Source organism: Aspergillus lucknowensis (assembly GCF_044049455.1).
Source record: "Aspergillus lucknowensis strain CBS 449.75 chromosome Unknown BJX67scaffold_50, whole genome shotgun sequence".
In the NCBI taxonomy this organism is placed as follows: Eukaryota; Fungi; Ascomycota; class Eurotiomycetes; order Eurotiales; family Aspergillaceae; genus Aspergillus; species Aspergillus lucknowensis.
This window is the reverse complement of record NW_027263594.1, coordinates 66,826-83,565: the sequence shown is the minus strand read 5'-3', so window position 1 is coordinate 83,565 and position 16,740 is coordinate 66,826. Positions and strand designations below refer to the sequence as shown.

At 51.6% G+C, this 16,740-nt stretch overlaps 7 protein-coding genes across 7 annotated transcripts; 4 read left to right on the top strand and 3 right to left on the bottom strand.

Moving 5' to 3' along the window:
- The first annotated feature begins 187 nt into the window (after positions 1-187).
- On the top strand, positions 188-3,068 carry BJX67DRAFT_363255 (SPX domain protein). The gene is made up of 2 exons (XM_071030080.1): positions 188-2,632; positions 2,690-3,068. Exons 1-2 carry the CDS (start codon positions 389-391, stop codon positions 2,804-2,806), a joined length of 2,361 nt encoding a protein of 786 aa, XP_070882537.1. The 5' UTR covers positions 188-388; the 3' UTR covers positions 2,807-3,068.
- Positions 3,069-4,752, bottom strand: BJX67DRAFT_363249 (Frag1/DRAM/Sfk1 family-domain-containing protein). Its single transcript, XM_071030079.1, has 4 exons — positions 4,301-4,752; positions 3,743-4,228; positions 3,507-3,677; positions 3,069-3,314 (listed from the first exon to the last, which is right to left on the bottom strand). The coding sequence occupies exons 1-4, from the start codon at positions 4,498-4,500 to the stop codon at positions 3,116-3,118; spliced, it is 1,056 nt and encodes a 351-aa protein (XP_070882536.1). The 5' UTR covers positions 4,501-4,752; the 3' UTR covers positions 3,069-3,115.
- Positions 4,753-4,760: 8 nt separating this feature from the next.
- BJX67DRAFT_252940 (DsbA family oxidoreductase) lies at positions 4,761-5,909 on the top strand. The gene is made up of 2 exons (XM_071026264.1): positions 4,761-4,967; positions 5,035-5,909. Exons 1-2 carry the CDS (start codon positions 4,923-4,925, stop codon positions 5,692-5,694), a joined length of 705 nt encoding a protein of 234 aa, XP_070882535.1. The 5' UTR covers positions 4,761-4,922; the 3' UTR covers positions 5,695-5,909.
- A 135-nt stretch (positions 5,910-6,044) lies between these two features.
- Positions 6,045-8,801, bottom strand: BJX67DRAFT_253193 (6-phosphofructo-2-kinase PFK26). The gene is made up of 2 exons (XM_071026268.1): positions 8,219-8,801; positions 6,045-7,949 (listed from the first exon to the last, which is right to left on the bottom strand). The coding sequence occupies exons 1-2, from the start codon at positions 8,503-8,505 to the stop codon at positions 6,125-6,127; spliced, it is 2,112 nt and encodes a 703-aa protein (XP_070882534.1). The 5' UTR covers positions 8,506-8,801; the 3' UTR covers positions 6,045-6,124.
- A 990-nt stretch (positions 8,802-9,791) lies between these two features.
- BJX67DRAFT_384556 (uncharacterized protein) lies at positions 9,792-10,291 on the bottom strand (the record flags this gene model as incomplete). Its single annotated transcript, XM_071033684.1, has 2 exons — positions 9,792-10,193; positions 10,283-10,291. The coding sequence occupies 2 exons, from the start codon at positions 10,289-10,291 to the stop codon at positions 9,792-9,794; spliced, it is 411 nt and encodes a 136-aa protein (XP_070882533.1).
- Positions 10,292-11,024: 733 nt separating this feature from the next.
- Positions 11,025-12,942, top strand: BJX67DRAFT_253186 (FMN-dependent alpha-hydroxy acid dehydrogenase). Its single transcript, XM_071026266.1, has 5 exons — positions 11,025-11,145; positions 11,210-11,268; positions 11,325-12,513; positions 12,569-12,642; positions 12,697-12,942. The coding sequence occupies exons 1-5, from the start codon at positions 11,118-11,120 to the stop codon at positions 12,781-12,783; spliced, it is 1,437 nt and encodes a 478-aa protein (XP_070882532.1). The 5' UTR covers positions 11,025-11,117; the 3' UTR covers positions 12,784-12,942.
- Positions 12,943-16,007, top strand: BJX67DRAFT_253187 (putative C6 transcription factor). The gene is made up of 6 exons (XM_071026267.1): positions 12,943-13,196; positions 13,259-13,667; positions 13,722-13,932; positions 13,987-14,018; positions 14,070-15,599; positions 15,653-16,007. Exons 1-6 carry the CDS (start codon positions 13,102-13,104, stop codon positions 15,722-15,724), a joined length of 2,349 nt encoding a protein of 782 aa, XP_070882531.1. The 5' UTR covers positions 12,943-13,101; the 3' UTR covers positions 15,725-16,007.
- Positions 16,008-16,740: the final 733 nt, after the last annotated feature.

The window sequence follows — 16,740 nt, the reverse complement described above, 5'->3', positions numbered from 1 at the left end:
GTTGTCAAAAATTACCACGAGTGTATCGCTCGGTAGATGTCACGGGAATACCAAAAACGGTCGACCTGGTGCGGTATCGCCACCTCGTGTCCGATTGGCCAAGGCAGGGAGAGCTCTCCGTCGCACGTGCCTCAATGCAGCGATAGAAAGCGACCAAGACATCAGCTAAGGAGACAAGAGTGGAACAGCTATATTAGTTGGAACCCCCCCTTCCTCTGCTTGAACCGAAAGTTGATTTCAAACGATCTGAGGAATCGGCCTCTTCACAGTTGACTTTCGCTGGAGAGTCCTTGGTCACTCTCTGCTCACCCTTCGATTGGTGGCTCTCGCCTTTCAAGCTCTTTCATCGCAGTCTCGCCAAACCCCACTTTGAAACAATTGTGCTGGGATGCGTTTCGGCAAGACCCTGAGGAACTCTGTCTACCCTCCATGGAGCAAGAATTACATCGATTATCACAAACTCAAGAGTTTGCTGAGGGAGCATGATGTCATTGGTGATGAGAGCGACACGGATACGTCGTGGACCGAACAGGACGAGGAGGCGTTTGTTCAGGAATTACTCAACGTGCAATTGGATAAGGTGAATGCGTTTCAGGTACAGACTTCGCAGCAATTGAGGGATCGGACCACCGCGTGTGAAGACAAGCTTCGACCTTTGGCTGGCACTGGAGAGCAGAATGCTGCAACCGTTGATGAAGAGGAGAAGGTCAGGATTGCTTCGGAGGTCCTGACGGAACTGGATGACATTACCAAGGAAGTTAGCGAGTTGGAGAAGTACAGTCGAATCAACTTCACGGGTTTTCTGAAAGCCGCAAAGAAACATGACCGGAAACGAGGTGCCCGGTACCGCGTCAAGCCTCTGCTCCAAGTCCGCTTGTCACAGCTGCCATTCAATTCGGAAGATTACTCGCCGCTCGTCCGCAGGCTGTCGGTGATGTACTCTTTCGTGCGCGAGATTCTGAGCGCTAGCACCATTGAGCCGGAACCTCGCCTCGGCAAGGACAATTATTCGTCATTCAAGTTCTGGATTCATGCGGATAACCTTTTGGAGGTTAAGACGCTTATTCTTCGGAAACTGCCAGTTCTGATCTACAACCCTAAATCTTCAAAGGAGCTAGAGAGTCACGCGGACGACCCTACTATCACATCGCTGTACTTTGATAACCCTCAGTTCGACCTCTACACGCAGAAAGTCGCTCGAAACCATGAAGCCGGGTCGTTAAGGCTGCGATGGACGGGCAACCTGAATGAAAAGCCCGCTATCTATTTGGAGAAAAAGATCGTGACGAGCGATGACCTCAGCAAGGAAATAAAGGTCCAGCTGAAGCAGAAGCATGTGAAGGAATTCCTCGATGGAGACTATCGATTAGAGAAGCAGGTCCATCGAATGGAGGGGATGGGGAATGGAGAGACGGCGCACGCAGAATCTCTAAAACAGGACGTGAAGGAGCTACAAACCTTCATCAAGGAAAACAACTTGCAACCTATGCTGCGGGCAAACTATACCCGTACAGCCTTCCAGATCCCGGGCGATGACCGGATCCGAATATCTCTCGACACCAATTTGGCACTGATCAGAGAGGACTCCCTGGATGATGAGCGTCCTTGCCGCGATCCCAACGAGTGGCACCGTACCGACATTGACGACGCCGGGATGGAGTTCCCATTTACCTCCATTAGGACCGGCGAGATAGTTCGGTTCCCCCACGGCCTACTAGAAATCAAGTTACGAGGGACTGCCGCGCATAATTCAGAGTGGGTGAAGGATCTGATGGTTTCTCACCTCGTCAAGGAAGCTCCGCGCTTCTCCAAGTTCGTTCATGGTATCGCGCAGCTTTTTGAGGACCATGTCAACAGCTTCCCCTTCTGGCTCCCTGAGCTTGATAAGGATATTAGGCGTGACCCCGAAACCGCATTCCACGAAGAGCAAGAACGCCAGGCCAAGCACGCTGAAGAGGATATGGCCGTGGGGAGCTTCCTAGGGACCAGAGCGAGTCCGACTGCACGGCCTCTTGTTGGATCGCCGATAACGAGGTTTACGGATCTAGAGCCTCCCACTCGCCCCCAAGAGGTGCCGCAATCTATGGCCCCTCGTCCGAGTGTAGTGCAGGATCATGGCCTTGAGCGAGAGCGTGAACGAGATCGAGAACGTCAGGAAGAGCCGGCACTTATTCCACGAGAGGAGGAGCAGAATATTACACAATCTCGTTTAGCAGTTCTATTTCCCTCATTCTCCGGATACTATCGCACGAAACGATCGTCTGTTGTTTTGCCGCCGGGCGTACAGGAACCGGGAACATGGATCAAGGATGCAGGGCCGGTCCGTGTCGAAACCAAGGTTTGGCTTGCCAACCAACGGACATTCATCAAATGGCTGCACATAAGTATCCTGCTGTCTTCCCTCTCTCTTGGCCTGTATAATGCGGCGGGAAAGCACAACGATATCGCACGCGCCCTCTCCATAGTTTACACCTGCTTTGCCATATTCTCCGCTGCATGGGGGTGGTACATGCACGAGATGCGCGCGAGGCTCATTCGGCAACGAAGTGGCCGCGATCTTGACAACACATTTGGTCCGATAGTCGTATGTGTCGGGTTGGCTGTCGCCCTCGTCCTCAACTTTGCTTTCAAGGTACCTCCCTCCACTTCTTTCCAGGGATGTTAGCTCAGAACTAACATGCAGTACTAGTACACCTCCACGCTCGAAAAGCTCCGCGCTAACCTGCCCGCTGGCACTCCGGTCGTAGACCCGACTCTTTCCGTGGCTGAGAAGCCAGAGTCCTGGGAATTCGTCAACCAACAGTAGACCCTCTAGCTGGGTTGATGTACACGTTGCCCCCTCATCCTCTCCGTACAAAAGTGTACTATTATCGAATTATGCATTACGGCGTCGATGTAACTCAATATTGCAAGTTTGACTTGTGATGCCATGCTGACCAACGAACGCTACGCTTCCTGCTCAAGTTGTATCGTTATCGTTATCCTCTTATATCTAGGTGGTTACTAGGTTTTGTTTATTACGTTACGTGGAAATAACCCAATGGAGATATGAATAACTTGTGTTATCTGTCTTTAATTCAACTCTACATCGTAGATCTATTCTAGGCTAACACGATCAGGTATACTTTCTATCAGTGTGAACCCGTTCTCCAAGTAACGGCGCCCGCTCTGTATCTACGTCTTCGTCTGCACGACCATGACCATGGACTCCAGAAGAACCAAAATCTGTTGCTCCGGTTCGAGGCGTAAGCATACCCGTCGACCCCGTCGTCGATTGATAGATAATACTCGGCTCGTAACCGTCAAACGTTCGCCTACACCGCGTAGTATCAGCACGCATATACCAAGGAAGAAGACCTTCCAGGCAAGCCAGTTCGGTTCGAACAGGGGTAGTCTGCTTTGGTGTGGTGATGATAATGATGCCAATGGGACGACACAGTAGATCGCTGTCCGCATCGAGACGAAGGGGAATGGGAAAGAGAGGAAAGAGGGAAGGAAAGGGATACCTATCGAAAAACCCGCAGAACATCCACAAGTACGCCGTCCCAAGGAATGCAATGATCCACTCGAGGATCCCTGCAGAGCGGTAATCGGCGTTTTCCTCGTCAACAGTCAGGGAGAGAAATGCGACGGCAAGGAAGAGTTCAACGAGGATGAGGGAGGTGGAGAGGGTTGCACTGCACATCATGTAGTATCAGTTTCACAGACTCGATTTCGGTGGGGGTTTGGGGGAGGAACGTACAATATCCGAACTCGTAGACCCCTCCGAACGCTCCTCCCCCAGTTTCGCCCACGCCCAAAATGCGAGAGGTAAGAGACCACCTGGAGGACCTCATCTGCGTAGACAATCGCCGTACCAGCGGATTGAACCGCAAGCCCCGCGAAACAAAGACGGAGGAAGACGTGGTGGGCGGATTTATACCGGAATGTGTCCATGACCGCGAGGAGAACGAGAGCTGTGCTGGCGAGTCCGGCGGCGAAGATGGAGAGGAGGGAGATGATTTTTAGAGATTTGAGGGTTGCTTCTTCCTCTTCCTCATAGTCATTTTCGTCATTGGAAATGGATGTACAGTGGTGGTGGTTTTCTTGGGCACGGATTAACGCAAAGCCAGGCTCATAGCGCATGACGTGCACAGCTGCCACGGTGAAGAAGAAGCCCATTGCCGTGATGGAGGCGCCTACTAGGAAGAGCGGTTTGAGCTCGAAAGACGCTATATCTGATATAAACCTGTTTCTTCCCGTTAGCAGTCTCGGGCCGAATCGTACTTGATTCGATTGAGAGACTAGGGTAGTGACGAACGGGACATGTGGGTTACTCTGCCCCGGATAGGGCCGCATTCCCCGGCCGATCCATGTTAGCAGTAAACTGGTCAGCGTCAGGAACCAGACCGAACCAGCGAGGGAGGGGAAAAGATATAGCCGATAGGGGGGGATATTGAGTATCGTGAAGTGGAGAGCGGCCCAAATATGATCGTGGCAGCGGAGGAGGTGGTTGAGCATTGGGGTAGCCGTCTCCTTCTCAATTCTAACGATGACGGAGAGGAGGAAAAGAGACGGAAGGCCTGCAATGACACAGCCGAAGAGGGATCCTCGTGCTGGCTGTCATCTGATGGTTAATTAACTTCTCCAACCTGAGCCTGAGCGATCACCAACAGTTCCACCCCCAGATCCATGCAAGAAATGATGTCATAGCGGGGGGTCTCTCTCGACTGAATCCATGGATTGATCTTGACGGCGCTCGAATTTGATGGCTCTCAATAATTGACCAACAGAAAAGACAGGCAATTCCACTCGGCGGCTCGGATGTGAAAACCCGCCGGCTGACAAATCCATTCATAATGCTTCATCTCCGTTAAAATGTATATAAACTCGCCTCCAGATCGAAAGTTGAAACACGACAATCTCGAACCAGCTACGACAAAATGACAAACTTCAACATCCAAATCATCTCTGATAGCGTCTGCCCGGTATCTCACACCTCCCCCCTCCGCCGTAATTTCTCCATAAAGTTTCTTGTCTAACCAAGTCCTCCAGTGGTGCTACGTCGGCCTCCGCCGCCTCTCCCGCGCAATAACAACCCACAAAACCACCCACCCAGCCGATACATTCACGCTCTCCTGGGCCCCATTCTACCTGAACCCCGTTGCACCGGGGTTCCCGGGTGTAGGCAAGAAGGAGTACTTCGATTCCAAGTTCGGTGCGTCGCGGACGACAGCTATCTTGACTCGTCTTTCGGCTGTTGGGGAGGGTGAGGGGATAGCCTTTAAGTTCGGAGGGCAGACGGGGAAGACGAGAGATTCGCATCGAGTTATATGGTTGGCGGGGGAAAAGGAAAGGGAGTTGCGGAAGGCTGGAAAGGAAGGGGATGCTAGTGGGGTGATTGGGGGCTTGCAGACCAGGGTGGTGGAGAGGTTGTTCCGGGCGTATTTTGAGGAAGAGAAGAATATTACGGAGCGTGAAGTTCTCGTTGAGGCTGGGGTCGGGGCTGGGTTGGATCGGAAGGAGGTGGAGGGATTGTTGGATGGAGACGCTGGGGGGCAGGAGGTTGATGAGGAGGCAGAGAAAGCGAGAAGGCAGTTGGTGTCTGGGGTGCCTTATTTCCTGGTGCAGGGACAGTATGCCGTGGAGGGTGCTGATGAACCAGCGGCCTTCCTAGAGATCTTTGAGCAGCTCAAGGGTGGCGAGTCTTCGTGAAGCCGGGATTGTCATCAAATGCGACAAGCGAATAGTATTCTTCACTTCATTAGAGACATGGTTGATCAGAGATGGAGTGTCGAAGACCAGCTATCCCGTCCACCCCTTACAAGACGAAGTGTGAGCCATGCCAGCTCAATTTACACACGCAGAACCAGATCCAAGATTGGGAAGCGTCGCCGCCGGACTCCTGTACCATGCGAACATCTAGCAATACACGGTCGAAAGAGCGCTGAGCGAACAAAATTGAATAAGCCATCCAGCAGCTGATGAATACGACACGATAGAAACGAAAAAGAAAAGAAAGAAAAACCGAATTTCGCCCAGTTGAGTCAGTCATAAGTGAGTCGTGATAAAAGAGATGTCTGAAAAATCGGGGGGTTGAAAGTGGGGAAGCCGGCCTCTATGTCGAACTGCCCTAGTAATAGCTCTAATTGTGGGCAGTGGCCTGCTGAAGCTGGAAGTCCGGTATGTGATCGAACCAGTCGCTTTTAGGGTTGTAACGATATGCCTTGAATTCCACTCCGTATGGCTTCGGCTCCAACATGTAAAGCATCCCCAAAGGAACGTCAAGATCGGCAACCTCGTCGCGCTTGAGTCCGCGGAAGTAGGCAAGAAGGACGCGTGCTACCGAACGATGGGTAACCAGGAGTACGTGATCGGTCATCCGCTCCATTTCAATAATGACGGCTCGAAGTCTGTTGATGATGTCTAAATATCCCTCGCCACCAGGGCCAGGGTAACGGTAGTACAACTTGTTCTTCTTGCGCGTTTCGTACTCTTCAGGGAACTTTGCGCGGATCTCCTCATAAGTCATGCCTTCCATCTTCCCCGCGTAGAGCTCGTCAAGCATCTTCATTTGTTTGATATCGTACTCATCCTCGTTAAAGTGTTCAACAGATTGCACGGTACGCTGCATCATGGAGCTCCACACACAAAAATTGCGAGGTCGGTCCTGGGGTATGTAGGAGGGATTCGGAGGAGTAATATCTCCAGGCCGGGGTGGCATCTGCGCCATGATGTTCTTCTGCCTCTGGTTCAGCTCCCATTGCTGTCTCTGGTGATTGATGAACCGTGCTAGCGCCTTCGCGTAACGATGTCCGTTTTCACTGAGTTCTGAATCGCCGCCAATGCGACCTGCTTGGTTGTCTTTACTCTCACCGTGTCTGGTTATCCAGATTTGACGCGGCGAAAGGTTGAAGTTCAGGCAATAGTAGACCACCTGGGATGAGAGGAAGCCTTGAGTCTGATGCGATACGATCTTGCGTCCAACATCGATCATACGGACGTACGGCATGTCGTTCGATTCTTCGTATTCGCCGAGCGGGACGTAGGATTTTTCGTATAGGGCGACGCGCTTTTTGAAGTCTTCGAGAGCTTTGACTGGATCCTGGTCCTTATAGTCCGGCCCAGATAGCTTAAGGCGCATGTTGGCTTCTAGAAGCACAGGGTCCTGGCAGCTGCTTTCGAGAAACAACACGCCGAGCTCCGGACCAGCACGGTTGCGGATGTGGTCCACAATAGCTTTGCGGCGTTCAAGAGTGCTGTTGGTCGCGTCTAGGATGCCAACACTGCCACCTTCTTCTAGAATGTAGTCCAGAAGCTCGTCCAAAGTCTCGAGAGCGACCTGTTCCCTCAGTTTCAAAGCTTTCTGGTTCTGGGGATCGAAGAAGCTTGCGGATTGGTCCATTGGCTCCGGGGAAGCTTCGACTATTTCCTGCTGCTCCCGGGGCTCAGCTTTGCTGGAAGGAATAACAGTGGACCTGCCGGCCATTGAAGGTGGTTCCTCCTCTTTTCCGTTCACAAGAATCTTGGTGGGTACAACTGGAGGCGGTAGTGCAGTCTCGAGTTCGGGAGGTGATATATTCTGAGGCTCAGGAACAGGCTCGCTATTCGCAGTAGTCATCCCACCGACACTAACACTGAGACGGCGGACGGAATCCACGAGCTCTTGCTGGACAGAACTACCCCTGTGACGTGCCGCTGGCGATTTGCCGGCGGCCACTCGGCGTCGTTCTCCGACATTGAAGATTTCAGTATCATGCTGCAGCCAATTCAGGTAGCGGGCTAGTTTCTTCGTCACGTAGCTCTTACCCCGTGCGGGGAGTCCGACCATGACAATGACCAACTTGGAGCCGAGGTCACGTTGAGCGATGCGTCCATCGGGGGAAACCTTAGACTTGGTGAGGCCAGGAATGTCAAGAGTAGTTGCACGAACGCGGCTGGGTGTGGACACCTGACTCGAGGTGGCGAGGCTAGAGAATAATTAGCATTGCCCCAAAGAGATAAATCAAGAAAGGATAACACGACAGGTCATTGGTAAGATCGAGGCAAAGGGAGGAATAATAAGGTATACACTCGTGGCCCACAAGATGGTGGGCAAAAACCCGACAGGACAACTGGGCACAGAGAAACGCATCGAAAGTCTAGACCACCAACAAGCTCCTGCAACACGAAGAGCAAAACTGCAAACAAGCTTCTAACCAGCCAACGAAACCGAAGAACGAGATATTGGACGACTTACAACTGTGGGGACGAGGGTGCGGTAGAAATCGGAGTGTCTGTGAGGGCGAAGCCGACACCATCCCTGGAAGCCTGTAATTTCCTGTGGGCATCGGAATGCAGGTCATTCCCTAGCGCTCTTCCGGCAACAGTTTTCAGAGGAGGCATTAAAGTCGCGTCTTTCCCGTGTCCCGGCTTGCCGTTCGACATGTTCCCGTTCAATCTGGCTGAGTTTCGATTGCGAGAATGTTCGGGGGAAGCGGCACTCGTCATGATCGCTGAGCGTGCAATGTCAGTGAGTTGGGCCATCCCCCGGCGGTGGCGCAGGGATTTGCAACCCAGATGTATGAGATGTTGGATGATCGCAGAAGAAAGATAAAATTTCCGACAGAAGGCGAGAAACCCGGGGGGTTTTTATCGATAATGCTAAGCAAGAAACACTTCACTCATCAACAGGCTGGAGTCACAGCGGCAGTGAATAAAGGGAGACAACTTGAAGATTCCTGTGAATGAGGGGAGGCAGGCGTTGGTTGGTGGATGAGTCAACCAAGTCACCAAAGTCACAAAACGTCACGGATAATAATGAGTGAAGCTTCTTTCCCCAACAGCTTGAACACCTGTCAGCATGGGACGATGTAATAGGTCCGGCGCAGAGAGCTGACTTATAAGGTGTCACTCGATGTCTCGACTTGGGAATTTCCGGTGGCTTTCCAGCGGAAATGCGAAGGTAAGAATAATGGGCACGGATGGCTCGGATTCTGATCTGGAGCGGTACCTATGATGTCAAATTTGGACAATCCTGATGCGTCCGGGAAAACAGAAGACCTTAAATATTCCAGATCTTCACCTCGTATTTACTATCTTCTTGTTCTACACCCAAAGTCCGATGATGTTCTGGGTTCTACTTTGTATGGTAGATCACAACAAAAAGGAAAAAGGCTTGGCTCCAGCCCCTGGTGACAGTACAGAGAATACAGAATGCTTGGCGCAAGCAAGGGCACAGCACTGATAAGCTGACCGTTTCCCACTCATCGAGCTCACGCGCCAAAAGCGTAGGTTGCCAAGGTCTCACAATATTCGATGCAATCGCACGCTGCACTTCTGTGGCTTTGCTTGGAATCCGGCATGTTCTGCCTTCTGCCATTGGTCCACGTCGTTCGTGGCTGCTGAGGCTGCCGGTGCCATATCAAAGTAGTTGAGATGGGTTGAAACGCGAGGCTGAGCAACAGGATCCCCGGAGCCAAACTCATTTGCGCTGTCATCCGAGATGTTCCCTGTGTAACCCGTTTCCTGAGTCCACTGAGCCATGCTATCTCGTTATTTATCACAATATCCTAGGTTTCCTTGGCGTATTTCCCGGTGGACAGTCTGATGATTTCTGTGCCCAAGGTTCATCGGCCTGTCCCGCCCCCGACTCGTTAGGCGGGATGACGGTTGACGTGCGATAGAGAAGCAACCATGGCCATCGCATACTGCGGAATCCTTGGCGCGCTTGGCGGTTACGCGGTGTTGTCTTCGAAGAACCCCCATCACTCTAACAGACACAGTTGCCGCAATGGTTTCCCGAAGCACCCTTGTAGCCACGCAAGCCAGATCTACTTGTCCAGCCTCAGAGTTAAAGTAATGAGCGTGGCGTAAGCGGCGATACTCAGGGCGGTCAGGATCACCACTGCATTTCCGCTTGTTCTAAATTTATGGCGATGTATTCCGTCGTCTCCAACCTCGGAGAAGAACTGTCGATTGCCCTGCTGGCGTCGGAAAAGCCCAATTATAAGCACTCCTGCACCGTAGACCGCGAACAAAGCCCCTGTGCTGTAGAATTCGCTGGTGAAGATCTTCAGTACCACGAGGGCGAAGGAGAACTGGGAGAGCGCCGTCCGGATATAAGCTCCTTCGAAGGTTCGTTGGGCTGCTCGTACCTCGACGATCTCATCGTTCGTTAATGCGACAGTCCGGGCACGGTGCATCCGTAGACGATAACGATCTGCTGCGCGACGCTGGTACATGTTAGGGCTCACGAATCAGGACAAGGTCGGCATTGTGACAGGGTGGTACGAATGGGAGAGTGCAGGGCAGCCAAACATACCTCGAACATTGTTTGCTATTCGGCGTATGGCAGGAAACGTAATGGGTTGTTGCTGAAAGCAGATTCGAGGGTGTTTCCGTGCTTCCGAATTCTAACATACTCGAAACAAGAGATGCTGTCGAGGTGCTGAAGCTGGCTTTCACCGTTGGTGAATTTGAAGGTTCGGGGTCAGCTGGGGCTGCAAAAGAATCGCTCACGTGGACAGGCAGGAAACGGAACCATCCCGCGGTCAATTGAACGCGCTTCAGGGTTGGGAACGACAGCTCTGAGAAACCTGAGGGAGCCAGGCGAGGTAAAAGCCTTCAATCCCTTAACCCACTCTCACTGGGCATCTCTTGGAAGTTTGCTCTTCTCAAGTTCGTGGCAGATACTTTGAGCCTCGCCTGCTCGCGTTTTCGCGGAAATATCAACGATTCCGGTTCATTGGACGGACAATCAACCAGTCTCGGATTGATTTTTTTCCGCCAATTGACTTGCGATCGCAAGCCAGTTTGTTCCGTTGTCTGTCGGCTATTGAGATTCCCTGAGAAGGCACCTGGTAGTTGAGGTCAGTGGCGCCCCCATCTTTGGTGGGATTTCCCCACATCTTATCCAGACAGGACCGCAGCACAATTATTATTGTCGGAGATGGCTCCGAGAGGGCCAGCATTTCGGCAACACATATCTGGGGGCTCGGTCGAGAAGACCCCGTGTCTGCAAAAAAGCCAGGACTGATTGGACCGACCCAGTTCTGAATTTACTGCTCTTCTCCTCTCGCCAACTCTTCTCCCTTGTTTTCTTGCTGCTTCTCATTTTTCTCTCTTCCTCCCAATCGTCTAAGCGATCAGGAGCGAAGATGAGCCAGGTATTTGACGCGGCCGAGGGTAGGTAGTCTGTTCGACGACTTCTGATCTATATTCCTGGTACCATGTGCTAATCCTGCGGTAGTCGCGAAGCACAACTCAAAGGAGAGTTGCTGGGTCATTCTCTACGGAAAAGTGTACGATGTATGGGACTCTAATCGCGTTTCTTCTCGATTCCATGTTAAGCATCCATTGGACAGGTCACCGACTTTCTATCAGAGCACCCTGGTGGCTCCAAGATAATCCTCAAGCTCTCGGGCAAGGATGCCACCGAGGAATATGATCCCATTCACCCTCCAGGGACCCTAGAGGAGAACCTCAAGCCGGAGGCGTTTCTAGGAACAGTCGACCCGGCCACACTCCCGAAACCGAAGGCTGATGCGACTCTATCCCAAGAAGGAAAGGAGGACGATGCGGTTCCGATGGAGGCCCTCCTTAACATGGACGACATCGAACAACTGGCTACGAAGAAAGTGAGCAAGAAAGCATGGGCGTATTACTATTCCGCTTCCGACGACAAGATCACAAAACACTTCAATACTGAAGTCTATCGATCAATAATCCTGCGTCCCCGGGTCTTCATCGATTGCAACAAATGTGATTTGGGCATATCGGTTCTTGGACACATGCTTGGAATACCAATCTATGTTTCTCCCGCCGCCATGGCGCGTCTTGGTCATCCCGCTGGCGAGGCGGGAATCGCAGAGGCTTGCCGCAGCTTTGGTGCCATGCAGATCATCTCGAACAATGCCTCCATGACTCCGGAACAAATTGTTGAGAATGCAGCCCCAGACCAAGTTTTCGGATGGCAGCTGTATGTGCAGACCGATCGCAAGAAGAGCGAGGCCCAGTTGGCGCGCGTCAACAGGCTCAAAGCGATCAAGTTCGTGGTGCTCACACTGGACGCACCTGTCCCTGGAAAGCGGGAGGATGACGAACGGGGCAACGCCGTCGCCGGGGCTGGTCAGGGTGAGAGCGGTGTTGGGAAGCAGCTTTTCCAGGGAACGGATCCCACGCTTACTTGGAGAGATACTCTTCCTTGGTTGGCTAAGCATACCAACCTGCCCATCATTCTCAAGGGACTCCAGACCCACGAAGATGCCTATATTGCATCGCTTCATGGACCCCAGATCAAAGGAATCATACTCTCGAACCACGGTGGGCGGGCTCTCGACACCGCTCCCCCGGGAATACATACGCTGCTCGAGATCCGGAAATACTGCCCTGAGGTCTTCGACAAGCTCGAGGTGTGGGTCGACGGTGGTATTCGGCGAGGAACTGATGTTGTGAAAGCGCTCTGCCTCGGTGCGAAGGCTGTAGGCATTGGACGGCCTGCGTTGTGGGGCCTGGGAGCTGGCGGTGTCGATGGAGTCAAGCGGACCCTGCAGAGTATGTCCCACCGAAGCCATGCCAAAGGTTTGTGTACAGTTACTGATGTGTTTAGTTCTGGCCGACGAAACATCCACAGGCATGCGGCTACTTGGCGTCGAACGTGTTGAACAATTAAGCCGTCAGCATGTAAGATATCCGATCTTGTTGCCATTTATGTTTAGTACTCACACTCTGCGCTAGGTCAATACTCGCGTTGTTGAACAGCAAATCTATGACGGGCCATCGGGGCTGGACTCTTTGCGTTCGCTGTTCCGTGCAAGACTTTAGATGACTTTAGACATGTATGCAGATTAGCGCATTTTGGTACCTAAATCGGTGCTTTGGGGAGTAGCTTTTCATGGAATGAAGTCAAATGTCAAGTCCTGGGCTTTCTTTCAACCTCAAGCCAAAGCTCGGATGGCCGGATTTAGCGACGGACTTAATATAGCGGAGTCCGGCAACGGCTCTCAGGCGTCAAGCGCCAACGCGCATTTCTTTGTCCTCCCCCATCAAACTTCTCTCCCATCGTGCTGTTATACATCTTACGCTCTCCGACTGCATTGACCATACTCACGAGCGTCACCTGATAAGGGAAAGGGCGCCATTATGGCTGACATTCTGCCCAACGACACCGGGTATTTGCCAAAGGAAACAAAGAGAACCCGGGTACAGCTCTCCTGCACAGCATGCAGAAGCAAAAAGTGCGCGGCATCAGACATATACCCCGATGTTTCTGAAAGTAGAGAATTAATAGTCTTACCAGATTGAAATGCTGCCGCACCCATCCTTGCACTAACTGCCTCAAGAGAGGAGAAGGACACATGTGCACATTTGTCGGCCGGGGTCCTCGAGGGAGGTCATCGCACGGCCGAGCCAGCCCGACCCTGGTGCAGGATCGTCTCCAGCACCTTGAGAACCTTATTATGTCATTTGCGCAGCAAAAAAGGCTGGACGAAGGCCAGAACCGAGATCCCTCAGCGCTACCGCAGTCTCCACCTGGGTCTGATCCAAGAGGGCAGTCGCAGCAACAGTCGGCTCGCTCGCCACCTAATGCTGAAGAAACAGAGGCTACAAGCGAAAATTCGCCCGGCAGTCAACCTGGGAGGCTACTTGTGAACGATACGGGGACTAAGTATATTGACGGTGCCCATTGGAAAGCCATTCTTGAAGAGGTTGGTTGCACTTTGGACTTTCTGGATTGCCTTCGGGCGCTAACGGACTTTCAGATAAACGAGTTCAAAGAGTCTCTGAACGACACCGATGATTTGTCGGATGAAGGATTCCTTGACGAGGATGATTCAGACGGTTTCGCTCCGGCGCTCTGGTTTGGATTGAGCAAACCAACGAGCAACGAGGAGCTTCTATCTGATCTGCCAATTCGGCAGGTGACGGACCGGGTAGTTTCTTACTTTCTGGTATCAGAGGAACCGATTGTCAGTAAGTGGCTCGAATCTCTGGAGAATCTCTAAAGGCTGATCACCTCTCTTCCAGCTATTTTTCATGTTCCTACCTTTCAAAAAGAGGTTTGAAACATACGGCAAGATATCGTCGGAAGACCTGCTGACGCTCTGTAGTACTGTAATTTCTGGTCGAATCCACGGGAAGTGTCCCTTCCGTGGCTCGGGATGCTGTATTCAATATTGACCCTGGGCGTCCTGTTTTACCAACGAACCGGCGATTCAATACCTGGTATTCCGGGTGACGCGAAGACTATCACTAGCAGCTTCAGAAAACGGAGTGTTCAATGTCTCATACAGTCCAACTATCTAGTTCCAGGGCGGTATAAAGTGGAATCACTGTTCCTGTATAGTATGACAGAGTTTTACAAAAGCCGCGATGCTCAGGCAGAAGTCCCCTATATCTTGGGAATCACAATAAAGCTCGCGATGCGGATGGGTTATCACAGGGATTCCCAGCAATTTCCAACAATCTCAGCGTTCGACGGGGAGATGAGACGACGCGTGTGGGTTTTTCTCTGCCAGCTGGACGCCCTCTTCGCTTTCGAGGTTGGCGTCCCTCGGACAATTCAGGATTGGCAATATGACACAGAACTGCCACGGAACCTTTTGGATGCTGATTTTGACGAAGAAACAGTGCAACTTCCTCCATCTCGGCCCATGACTGAAATGACCAACACAACGTACGCGATTTCCAAGGCGCCTATTATGCTCTGTTTTGGCAAGATCCTGGATATGGCATTCTCGCGTTCACCCGTTACGTATGAAGAGACGCTCGAACTGGACCGGCGCTTGGAAGAGGCCCACAGTCTGATCCCTCGAATTTTTCAGATCCGTCCCATCGAACAGTGCATTGCTGATCCTCCACGGTTAATATTCCAGCGGTTCACCCTGGAAGGCGTGTACCAAAAAGCTCGCTGCGTGCTCCATAGACGGTATCTGGGAGAAGTACACACAAACCTACGATATGCATATTCTCGAGTGGTATGCATTACCGCCTCAAAGCAGATCCTCCGAGTGCACGCGGATCTATACAACGAAACTCAACCAGGTGGCCTCTTGTGCCGGAACAGCCTTTTTTCTAATTCTATTCAGTACACTGACTATCTACTCGCCGCAATGATTCTCTGCATGGAACTGTCTTATAGCCATGCTACCGGGTCTCTAGCGGCGTCAAGAAATGAAGATTTGGCCGTATTTATAACAGATCGGGATGATCTCATATCCACCTTGGAAAACTCTCACAAAACCCTCGAGAATTTGCGCCGGCAATCTGCCGATGCACGAAAGGCACACGCCGCATTAACCATTATGCTCCGTCGAGTCAAGAAGGGACTACATACTATCCCACCACCAAAGACGAATCTACCAAGCCCTACAATAAACATCCAGCCTCAGAAGATTACCAACAGTATAAGTGACCAACGCTTAGATCAGGAGCAGAGTAACGGGGATACAGCCAGTCCGCCGCCTTATCGAAGCTGGCCAAACCCAGTGGCTCCCAACACGGACAACATCAGCAATCTGCCATACCACGTTGATTCACCTGCTGGGCTTTTTCCAGGGGCAATGTTCCCGGTTGACACGCCGTACGCATCGCTGGATGTCATTGGAGAGATGCTGGAGACGCCTGCCAACCTCGACTGGGTGAGTAATGTGAACTGCAGTCGGATCCAGCCATTGTGTGCTAACTGCAGAAGCAACTCTGGGACCGACAAATCCAACGTCGAGATCTCTCAGTACCAGAAAACGACCTGTTTTATGTTCAATGATAACCTGGGTGTCTGCGGTCGTGCTCTAGGCCAGATTTTTGGCCACACATTGGGGTTTTTGGGATTTCCAGCTCTCACCGGAATGATTATTATGTACAGCCTGATCTTGGATACCGGTTCACTAGTAGTGTGAAAAAAAAATATTTTGGAATAGGTCTGTTTCACGCACGTATGTGACCTCAGGACATACAAACCCAAGTACAAGGTCATGAAATCCTTCTTTATGACAGATACGGAACTAGTGTAGACACTTTATAGCTAAGTCTTTATGTCTTTCTTGATACTATACTCCCTGCTTTTGGGTCTTTGTGATCCATCATCCTTTGTCAGTAGATTCGACATCCTCATATGTGGAAGCCCAGCCCCCAGTAAAGACAGATCTCAATCACAATAACTTAATCCGAGAGAGACCGACAGACAGCAGTCTTCCGAGATATGGCATCGTCAAAGAAAAGCTACGCATTTTTCAAGAAGCCCTCGGAGAGCAGAGTTGTCCCCGGGGATGGGGCCGCAAGGCGGATACACCGGTACAATTTACGCCCGAGACCTGCGAAATCCTCTTCTTTCTTTGCCCCTGCAATATCTACATCTGTGCCGCAGAATAAATCCTGGAAACCTGCACTGGCCGAAGACAAGCCGCCAAAGATACCCAGGCAACACCCACCCGTAAACACCGTCTTGCTTTTCCAATACCCGCAGAACTGGACTTGGGATCACCTCAGGATTGCCAATGTTGAGCAAGAACACAATATTCCTTTGGAGAGAATTGTAGATGCAAAGTTTATTCCCGCGGATGGTGACCCTGGTAAGTCAGCGCATTCATCTGAGAACTGTCAGGCTATTCTAACCTTTTATAAAAAACAATATAACAGAATTCAATCGAATATTAGATTTACTTGAGAGACCCGTCGCGAAGACACGCTTCCGATACAATTCCACCCCGTTCGCTGACACCTTGTATGACTTGATGCGCTTTGGGATCAGCGGTGTTCCGGAGGACAAGGTGGAGGAGCTCA